The following is an 11,572-nucleotide window of genomic DNA, read 5'->3' on the forward strand; positions in this document are numbered from 1 at the left end:
AAAGTGTGGCACCTGGTACCAAGACCCCCTGATAGAATTGTGATAGGGACTAGGTGGGTGTCCAGAAACAAGTTGGATGAACAAGGTACAATCACAAGAAACAAATTGAGGCTGGTGGTTCAGGGATATAATCATGCAGAAGGCATTTACTATGATGAAAAATTTGCTCATGTGGCTAGGATGGAAGATATCAGAATTCTGATTGACTTTGTAGCATTCATGGAATTCAAATTGTTCCAAATGGATGTAAAAAATTGCATTCTTGAATTCCTACCTGAAGGAAGAGGATTTTGTAAAACAACCCCCTGGATTTGAAGATGTCGATTATCCAAATCACGTGTTTAAATTGGATAAGGCTTTTTATGGACTAAAAAAGGCTCCTAGAGCTTGGTATGAGAGGCTGTCTAAACTTCTTCTGGTAAATGGATTCAAAAGAGGAAAAATAGACAATAGTCTCTTCTTGAAGACAACAAGCAAAGAACTGCTCATCATTCAAGTGTATGTTGATGATATTATCTTTGGAACAACTTTTGAGGTCTTATGTGAGGAATTTGCTTCACTGATGGAAAGTGAATTCGAAATGAGTATGATGGGAGAGTTGAGATTTTTTTTGGGGGCTGTAGATCAAGCAAACTTCAAGTGGTACCTCTATTTGTCAAGAAAAGTGCATAAATGAGCTACTGAAGAAATTTCACATGATAGATGCTAAGCCTATTGATACTCCAATGGGTACAAACTCAAAGTTGAGTGTAGATGATTTTGGTCCTATGGTGAATGAAACTATGTATAAAGGCATTATTGGTTCATTACTGTACTTGACAACAAGTAGACCTGACATTGTGTTTAGTATGGGTATGTGTGATAAATTCAAGCTTGCCCCAATGAGTGACATTTGAAAGCTGCCAAGCGGATTCTTAGGTATCTGAAGAAGACAGGGGATCTGATTCTATTCTACCCCTCAGGAGACTCCTTTGAAATGGTGGGATATGCTGATGCAGATTATACAGGGTATCAAGTCGATAGAAAGAGCACCTCCTGGGGAACCAAGAAACAAAATTCAGTGGCTCTCTCTACAGTTGAAGCAGAATATGTAGCAACTGCATCATGTTGTGCTCAGCTACTATGGATAAAGTAGTGACTTAAGACTTTGGAGTACTCACTCACACTATCCCACTCTTATGTGACAACACTAGTGCTCTCAATATGGCCAAGAATCTAGTACAACATAAAAGGACCAAGCACATTGATGTGAGACATCATTTTCTGAGAGACAATGTAGAAAAGGGGAACATTTGTATGCAATATTGCAGGACTGAAGATCAAATTGCTGACATTTTCACTAAAGCTCTGAGCAAGGATCAGTTTGAGAGTAATAGATTGAAGTTGGGAATGATGAAAATGGACTGAGCTGAGTTTATCCAAAGCATCCAATCCTGATTGGCAGGTATCCTTGTTATTTGTAATGCTTAGTTTGGTAAGATCAATCTCGTACCTTTTACAGGTATACACTTATAAGGAATTGTAGGAATAAAGAAATGTCATAACAGTTCAAAGATTAGCATCCTTAGATTGCAGAGAGGGACCTGGTCCTGTCTAAAGGTTAGCACTCTTTACATCATTTTTAAACAAGTAATGAGAACCGTCGTGACTGCCACGCGTTAGTCATTAGTCATTCTTACCGTTGTTCCATCTCTTTAAGTCCAAGCGATGCATCCAATCAAAGGGACCTGGTCCTGTCTAAAGGTTAGCACTCTTTTATGCTTGTGTTGCCAATAGGCTATAATCTTACCTTGCAGGCTAACTTTTAATCCTGGTTTACTGCCTTTTTTTCAAGATATCAAAAGGGGGAAACTATTGGTTGCATAGTAATATGATAGATTTCTAGTTTAGTTCACAGGGAAGTGTTGTGGTTTATAGGGGAATTTGCGTGATAGGGGGAATTTTTGTGGTTGATAGGGAGAAGTTGCTTGATAGGGGGAAGTGTCGATTGTTGGTTGCATGTTTGTCATCATCAAAAAGGGGGAAAATGTTATTTTTAGTTTTGATGATTAGACAAACAACATGATCTAATAAGGGGACTTGATCCCACAAAGGAATGATGTTCCTATGCGAGAGAGACACACTTAGAAAAAGTACACTGTAGCCTCTGTCACCTACAGGTCTGCAGGAGAAGGTGCACACATCTCTCGTACAACATGGCAGGGCCGTTGGCCAATAGCATGGCTTCTAAGTTTGTTATCATATATAAGGTTCTTCTCAATAGACACAACCTCGGTTTTTGCATTCCTCAAAAAGTTCAAGAACAAAACAAAAACCATGTTTTCCAGAAGTATTTTCCTCAAGACCAACAAGACCTGATAGAGCTGTTAGCGTCTTTAGTTGTCTTAGGATTTATACTTCAGTGCTTATCTTTGTAGATCAATTCCTAAGTTATAAAGGAATTATTTCGGTGTTTCATTTCAGTGTTAATCTTGAGTTATTGCTAGAGTTAGCTATGACTAGTGGATGAAGTCTAAGTCAACTAGAGTTAGTTGGGTTAGTGGGTAACATAGTTGTTGCTTAGTTTGAAAACAAGTCTGAATCAATTAGAGTTAGTTGATTCAATGGGCAGCATAGTTGTTTCCTACAAGGGGAGGGATTTATAGTTAAATTCCTAGGTTACAAGAGTCTGCAATCTGAACCGTTGCTCCTTTTGAGATGAATGAAGTTTGGGTTGAAATCCTGTGAGTACAGGTTGTGTTTTTCACCGCCTTTGAGAAAGGGGGTGTCGCGCCCCATTTTTCTCAAAACTGGTTTTCCTTTCGGATGCACAACCTAACAACTCTTTTGGGCTTTGGGTGGATTGAAGAGTCGCCACCTAATGAATTAAGGCGCGTTAGGGAACCTATCTAACCTAGCTAAATCTAACTAAGGTCAACGAACCAGAGATCAGAGTAAGGGTTCAAATTACCTCGAGGGGAAGGTGTTAGGCATCCCTAGAGGTCCACAAATGTGGGTCCCGGCCGTATCTCATGCAATTTATGTGGGGGTTACAAGTAGCAATTAAGGTCCCTTCATTATTATTTATTTATTAAGCATGATGACTAGGTGATAACTATGATTAAACAACTAGGATTAATTAAATTATCTACTTTATTAATTAAGCATGCAAGACTAGGTGATGTAATAAACGAAAAATAAATATTTAAACAATTAATAAACGAGGAGCGAGGAGACATAAATTGCACAATCAAAATAGAATAAACAATTTTTATATTTTTATTTAAGCTACCCCAAACAAATATAATAATAAACAAATATATAAAGGAAGCAGGAAAGGGAGACTCTGAAGGACTTTGTGGATCAGCACTCGACTCTTCTTTATTTCGGTCGGTTAGTCGTAGGGACAGATACAACCAAGGTTTGTCATTAAGACCGAGTCGATGTCATCATCTCTGTAGGGCCTAAACTACCCCTACCCCACCACCGCATGCTTTCGTCTCTACAAGGTGCCTATCATCCCCGCTTAAGGTCCAAGAGGCATTGGACTGCTACTAGGGTGGATTTAGACAAAGATAAAATATAATAGGCCCACCTAGACACCAAGTCGAATAATTTGGACGAGCATTTAGCACATAAGTCTCATTTTGGCCTCTAGATTTTAATTAATATGCTGACAAACACGGATAGAGTGAAAAGGTCTCATGCTAAGTGTGTGCGCATACAAAACGAACATTACAATATAATCATTTAGTAAAGAAGGAGCAGAAAGTTGTTGCAATCACAAAAAATCTTTTTAGACTGACTTTTTAAGGTGACAGAAATTTATTACGAATTAATTTTAGTTATCAACTGATTTTTTAAGGGCAGAAAGTTATGACGCAACATATTTTATCTATTGATTTTAAAATATAGCAGAAATTGATGACACATGCAGAATTATTGTAAAACAGTAGCAGATTTTATTATTAACACGGAAATTTATTTTAAGTAGCAATCAGTTTATTAGATGCGGGAAATAATCAGTAATTGATTTTAAGTAGCAAAACAATTAATTACGACACGGAAAATTAATTATTTTGAAGCAGATTTAATAGGAGCAGCAAGTATTTAAAGTGGCAGGTTTTAAGTAAACATGCAGAAAGTTATCAATTGGACAGTTTACTAGCTTATTTTAATTACCAGAAAATAGATGCATTGCAAAATGACGTAAATATGAGCAGAAAAATATGCATAGAAGATTTAGTAGTTTGATTAACATGATGAAAATTATTAGATTACGACTTTAGCAAGCTGCTTTATTCATTAACATTGATGTCATTAATTAGATCCTATGGGCATAATTTCTAAGTGAAAATTGAAAAGTCACTTGAAACCTATATGCATAATTTCTACATCCAGATAATATATTTAAAAATATGTAACTCCTGTAGGCATGGTAACTAAGTGTGCACATGATAGATTTATTTTAACATACATAAGCAAATAAGATCTGATTATGGTGTTGTGATTAAAAAAAGTATTTAGTTAAGTTAACTAATTAACATGCTAAGATTATTTTAACCAATTAACATACAAAGCTATTAGGGAGTGATTGATTAGACTAATTAATTTTGACTAAATTCTATATGAGCATGGTATCAACATCGCTATAAACAAGCTACAACATGATTTCTACTAGATTGTTAGCCTTAATATGCATGAATCTTGAATTTGCAGAAACAACATTTAAAACTAATTAATTATATGAGGTTAATTTTATTTATTAGTATTACATATTAAAGGTGACATGCAAATGACAATTAATTAGCGCTTAAACAATATCATTTTTAGTATTAATTAGATGAGTTTAAACAAGTGATCAAGCAAGAATAACCTTTTTTTAAGTTAGACCTAAAATCGATTTCTCAAATTATGAACTATTAAACAAAACACAATCCTATAAGCACGCTTGCCAACACAATTAAGTTACGAAAAATAAATAAACAAGTAACACGTAAAAATCTCCCTCACCTTAGACGATCCCCCAAGTTATATCATATATATAGAGTGTTAGAGTTACACAACCAAACAAAGGGAATAAAGAACGACATTGTACATATCCCAAAAATAAAATATTAAACAGTGAGAGTTTCGTCCGAAATCCCATTCCTAGGCGACTCTTCATTGTCTTGAACTTTAAGTTCAAAACTTGTTAAACAAAATAATACCAAACACAAGATCATAGCATAATAATAACTATATAGAAAACAGAACAAATATTCACAACAAACACATGAATTTCAAACGAGTCATAGAACACATAAGATCACACATTGAAAAGGAAAGGATAAGGAAACTAACCCGGATGCTTTCTTTTGTTTATTTCCGAACACACAACAACTAATAAAATAATGCAAGACAAAATTTAAACTAATGAAAAAAGACCTAACCAATTATGCAGAAAGTTTATCAGCAATGAAGACCCAATTGATTCGATATTAGACCCGAACACAGCAAAATCAAATAAAGCAACACTTAGAATGTTTATCGGATCTCTAATTTCTTTTAAGTAGAGAGTGATTTAGTTGTTAAAGCATGAGGGTTTTTCTTATGCTTCAAGCGTGTCCCAATAATAAGAAAAAGGTTTCTTTATATAGTAGAAGAATAGAGCATACAAAGGAAAATAATAAATTAAGGAGCCATTATAATTTGCTTTCCTTAAACAAACGGAAACCAAATCAGACTTTTTATTTTAATTGATTTTATTTTACCAAATATTAAAAAACAAGTAAGAATCTGTTCAACCTTTCAAATAAGGTAACAAGTTATTATTGACACTAAACAATTAATCGGTCAAAATTATTTTACCAACAATTAAACAAATAAGAAATCTTCTTAAATTTACCAAATGAGCGAATGTCTTACCATATATAATTTATCATATCAATTTAAGCATACTCTACCATATATAAACATGTAAGAGAAGTCAATCAAGGACAATCATAATAATATAGCACACTAACAATTATTAACATTCACAGAATCAAATATATTGAATTACCAAAATAAAGTTTATAATCACATTGATCCATTATCAAATAGTCTACACTATAATTAAGTAAGCTAGATTCACAAATTAACAATTAAGGGAGGAACAATATGCAAAGATCAAATTTAGATATTTACGGGCAGATTTTAAACCAACTCAGTGAACTAGACACTGGCAAGTTAAATCAGATGCAAAGCCAAAGGATTATCAACACCAAAATTTAAGCATGATCATAAATAAATGCATATCATTCAAGCGTCCTAAAATTATGACAAGCATAATAAAACAATAATAAGAAATTATGATCGAGATATATGAATCACTTGAGAAAACAACTAGAGTTGAATAGACAATGTAATAATTGATTTTAAAAATACCAATGACGGATCTGTTGAGATCCGTTTAATGACCCAAAGCTTGAAATTCGCCGGAGCTTGCTTGGTCGGAGCTGCTGGTTGGAACTACTGCTATCACCCACCTGGTGGCAGAGTGGTGGTGCTCGCTTGCTCTCCTCATCGGAGAAGGGAACGGAGGGAGGCGCTAAGGCAGTCGCTGGCTGGCTGTCCTCGCCGGCTGCTGTTGCTGTATTTGGTGTTTCTCCTGTCCTCGCCGGAGGAGAGAAAGAGGTGACGCTGGCCGGAGCTTGCTGATCCTGTCAGCGGAGCCTGCTCGCTGGAGCTGCTGGCTGTTCACCAGACCTGCTCATTGCTGACTGTTGTTGTTGGTTGCTCCGTCTGGCGAGAGGAGAGGAGAAGAGAGGCAGAGCAGAAGAGAAGGAGAAAGAGATAAGAGAAACCACCGACTGGTGGTTCTCGCTTGGATGTGAGAGGGACAGGAAAGGTCGAGAAGGCGAAGAAGAGGGGAGATCGGCCTCCCTCTCCTCTGGTTCTCGCTGGAGATTCGCCATCACCGGTGGAGTTGAGAGGGAGAGGCGGCTGATCTGTTGAGAGAGGAAGAGGAGAATGAAAATTTTAGGGTTGGGGTCTTTTGTTTAAAATAGGGAAAAGGGTAGATTCGATCTGGACCCTCGATTTCAAACGAGATGAACGGATGAGATTGAATAAAAGAGATCAAAGGTTTAGATTAAAAGATGAGGTTTTCAGCTTTGGGTTCACAAAGGCTATAAGTGAAATAGCAATTGGTTTAAAGAGGCTAGATTTGAAATGAGATTGAATAGGAAAATGGGCTAGATTTTAAATAAAATTGAATAGATAGGGATACGATTTAAATGATTTAAGGGAAACTTAAGGAGACGCTACTCGATTAATGAAATACTACATATATTAGAATATTTTCGTATAAATTATACACATCTAAGTTTTAAAACATTTAAATAAAGTAATTGTTTCGAGTTTAACTTATCGATAAAATAATTTAATAATAATTACAATAATTTTTATAAATCAAGCATGATAAAATATATATATATATATATATATATATATATATTATTTATTTTTTTAGACAAAATTGATTATAATCTTAAACTCAAAATATTTCAAAAAATATGTATTTAATCGAATAGCATTCCCAAAAAGGGTTAAAGGTCGGTCAAAATTGGGTGTCAACAGGGGGTTTCCACGTAAACTGCATGTGTTGTTTACTTTACAGCTTTTACTTATTATTGTTGTTCTTGCTGTGTCAAGGAACCTGGTCCATTGACAGATAGTGGAAGCCTACATTCTAACAATTGATCTGATTCCATAAGTGCTGCTCAATGCTTCATAACACTCGATCATTGTAATCAATTATACTTGCTACATGTTGCCACATTATTCGGACATCTGGCCGAGTGTGATTTTACCCCGTAAAGTCAATTATTCATCGAGAAATTAGTGATATTAAAATGTTGCGCAAAAGTAAATGTAGTTAATTAGTTTATCCAACACATCTTGACGTATTTGTACAATATATTTTTGTTTATAGTTGAAGAAAACACTTCTACAAATTGAAGTTCAATAAGAATTAGTCGGATCATGTTTAAACATGATTTTTACTTGGAAAAAAAGGTTAAGAATTTGTAAGTAAAATTATTTGCACTTGAAGTTCTCATCAATCAATTTTTTATCGTACCTTTGTATTTGCAAATTTTATAAAAACTTGTTTCAAAAGTACTGATTGGGAGGTAGGCAAGCATGAGAGGGAGGGAGGTGAGTGATATAGTCATGTATGTTAGATACATGTGAACCACACTAGATACACACTAGATGAATTTATCTGGTGTGATCTACATGTAAGCCAGATACATAGGAGAGTGGCAAGCTGCGGGAGATGACAGATTTTTCTATGTATCCCATATACATGCGAATCCACTTGAATGTTGTGTATCTAGAATAAATTACACCTAATTTTGACCTCATATATCCCGAGATACATCTATATAATTAACTTCTAAATTTATGGGATTTCCATAAGTTCCCCATTAAGTTATGATCCAAATATATAGCCCTAACACATTTCAACCAGATTAACTTTTAAAGATAACCTGAAAAGATGAAAATTTGAAAAACTAGCTCAAGAAATTACCCTTAAAACCAAAATCCCCAAAAATGGCGATGAGCGGTTCGTTGCATGATGAAATCATAAAAGAGATAGTCTCCCGGATGCCTGTAAAATCGGTAGGTCAATTCCGTTGCGTTTTCAAGTAGTGGTGAGACCCGAATTTCATAAAAGCGCACCTCAACTTTCATTCCAATAAACATGAACAAATTAAGCTAATTCTCATCTCTGATGTTTCTCAATCTCTTCACTCTCTTCATATTAACCCTAACTTCCAAAATGGAATTGATGCAATTTCAACCGAGCTTAGTTTTCAGGAAAAATGGTAGAAAATTGTTGGTTCATGCAATAATTTGGTATTGGTGTTGAATGAGGAAGATGTTGCATTTTTAATCAACCCCACAACCTTAGAATACCGTAGAATTCCAAACTCTCCTCTGGCTCTTCCAAAGCATGGTACCTCTACCGCGTATGCCCTTGGGTATGATTTTGCTAGTGATGATTATAAAGTTATTATTTGTTCTTATTATAGAGATGTGCTTGAAGGTTACCTTTACTGTACATTTGTGGATGTCTACTATGCGATAATGGATTTTTGGAGGAGACATGAGAGTATATCTCATTATGGTGCCATTCCTATTCACGGTTTTGGGGTTTTCCTAAATGGGGCAATGCATTGGCTGGCTGGTAAAAAATATTATTCTCCTTCTGTAATTGTTGCTGTCGATCTAACTAATGAGAAATTCTTCGAGGTTCCTATACCTACTATTACTACTACTTCTCTTTTGTGCTTTTATGGAATTTTGGCTCTTTGAGGGTTTCTTTGTGCATTGGGTAATAGAATAAATGAAAATGAAATTGATGTTTGGATAATGAAAGAATATGGGGTTGCAGAGTCTTGGACTGAATTTAGTATTGTAAAAAACACTTTCCCTTTTGGTCCACACCCGTGTGTTTAATGAGTGATGATGACATCATATTAGATGCTCTTGGGAAAGATAAGTTGATTATCTATAATAAGAAAGAGGAACAACAGAGAGAAATGAATGTTGATGGAAAAACTTCTAAGTGTATAAGGACTAGAACTTTCATGGAGAGTCTTGTCTCTCCTATGATTGGCAAGGAAACTGAGGGTAGTGACTATATCGCTTGATATAGTATTTTGAGATGATGTTGTACTCAGGTATTGATTTCTTATTCATTTTGCATAGTATTTATTCATCAATAGGAACCATAGAATTTTATGAATGGTATTTTTTTCCTCATCGAGTATTATAAATAATAGTTGTCTTGTCCTCCATAGAGTTTTGTGATGGTAATTCTTCTGTCCTGTTTCTTGATGTTTTAACTCTTCTTTGAATCATGAGTTAATTAATCTCACAGTGGACTGCCGTATATTTCTTGTTGCCACTTCTGTGTGTATACTGTTATTAAGCTAAATTATCTAATTGTTCAAAACACAAGAATAACATTTTATGTTGCTACCTGTTTGATTGTGTAATTGTCAAGGCGTATTGCTATAGATATGAATATCAATGTTGGCTAGTATTATCTATATATTGTTTTCTCAAAGTGGGAAGATTCAAATTCAAATGTTGATAGACCAAAATATCTCTAAAAATTTGATGGACTCTTTCACCCGTTCAAAAACCATATTAACTATTCTTAATTAACGCACAAAAATGTAAAAACATTCATCACAATAGTTAGTTTGTTGAGTTTCTTTCCCTTCCTCGAATATGAAATAAATTGACAATATATTACAGAGATTTGTTCATCACAATGTATTTTGTTCTTTTGTTGTAATTTAATGCACTATGCATGAGTTGTGAATGATCTGCCTTTTCATTTTTTGAATTAATTGATAAGTACCTTGAAGTGTTTATATTATTTCCATATATATATATCACACATAAGTGATTACTCAGCTGCAATTCTGATCAATTTGCTAAATTTTGTTTTTAATTTGTTTCCCAAACTATTCTTCAGTTCTACAAAAAAAACCTAAACTTTGTGCGGTTCTCTTATTAGACACTAACAATTTGTGCTACATATCAGTATAACTTGCATTGAATATATTAAACATTATCTAGTTTATTATGCTACACCTAGTTACATGCAGTGTTGTCAAGGGCTCGCTTTAAGAGTGCTTAATTTGTAAAGCGATGCTCAAAATGTGATGAGCGCTTCACCTCACTTAAAGTACACTTTAGTGTCGTCATCAAGGTTCTAATGCATATATTTCCTTGCCAATGATCCTATTCTAAATAGGCAATATTAAACAATTGATATTTCACTTTATTGAAATTCTTTTTCATTTTTTTTGTTCAAATATTTTTCATTCATTCTTGATGGCTCTCAACTAACTCCAGAAATATTTCTTGGTGAAAACCAATTAAATCCATTTTTCAGAATTGGGTTCTCCTTCTCTTAGTCTGAAATAATAGTTTAGGTTTTGATAGCTCTTGCAGTTGTCGTAGTTTATTATTTCAAGCTTGCGTAAAGAGTTAAATTAATAATTTTCCTTTCTCACTGTTTGGTATTATGCTTGTGGTCCTTTAGATTTGATTTGTTATGATGTTTGGGGTCCAGCCTAGGAAATCTCAAGTGATGGTTTTTGTTATTGTTTTATATTTTTTATCACTTTAGCAAATACTTTTGGATATATATTGTTGAGAATAAATCTAATGTTCTTGATATTTTTCATCTGTTTCATTTAAAGGATTTCAAGCATACTGGGGAGGAGGTTTCAAGCCTTGACTTCCTATGTGCCCACACATGGAGTCGCACAACGCCTATCCATAAACTCCTTAACAAAATTGGTGTACAAAAAGAAAACATAGTCATGTCACTGAAACTGGTCGTGCACTTCTTTTTAACTCACATGTTCGTTCTAATTTTTGGACAAATGCATTTGAAACGACTGTTTTTCCAATTAATCTTCATCCCACTCCTTCATTAAATCATCAAAATTCATGTGAAATTTTTCTTTGTGAAAAGCATAATTATAATCAACTATGTATTTTTGGTTCCTTGTGCTACCATTGGCTTCATCCTATTCAC

The 11,572-nt window shown here is 34.5% G+C and overlaps 1 protein-coding gene across 1 annotated transcript; it reads left to right on the forward strand.

The window, feature by feature from the left end:
• Positions 1–8,559: 8,559 nt before the first annotated feature.
• LOC125814921 (F-box/kelch-repeat protein At3g06240-like) lies at positions 8,560–9,324 on the forward strand. Its single transcript, XM_049494363.1, has 2 exons — positions 8,560–8,628; positions 8,884–9,324. The coding sequence occupies exons 1-2, from the start codon at positions 8,560–8,562 to the stop codon at positions 9,322–9,324; spliced, it is 510 nt and encodes a 169-aa protein (XP_049350320.1).
• Positions 9,325–11,572: the final 2,248 nt, after the last annotated feature.

This window comes from Solanum verrucosum, unplaced genomic scaffold (genome assembly GCF_900185275.1).
Source record: "Solanum verrucosum unplaced genomic scaffold, falcon-dt-bn FXZP01000265.1, whole genome shotgun sequence".
Classification (NCBI taxonomy): domain Eukaryota; kingdom Viridiplantae; phylum Streptophyta; class Magnoliopsida; order Solanales; family Solanaceae; genus Solanum; species Solanum verrucosum.

What these genes read in the sequence shown, in the direction of transcription:
- LOC125814921 (XM_049494363.1), top strand. Translation starts at nt 8,560, where the DNA reads ATGGCGATGAGCGGTTCGTTGCATGATGAAATCATAAAAGAGATAGTC. An exon ending in CCCGGATGCCTGTAAAATCG is followed by an intron (nt 8,629 to 8,883) that starts GTAGGTCAATTC and finishes GTGTTGAATGAG; the next exon opens with GAAGATGTTGCATTTTTAAT.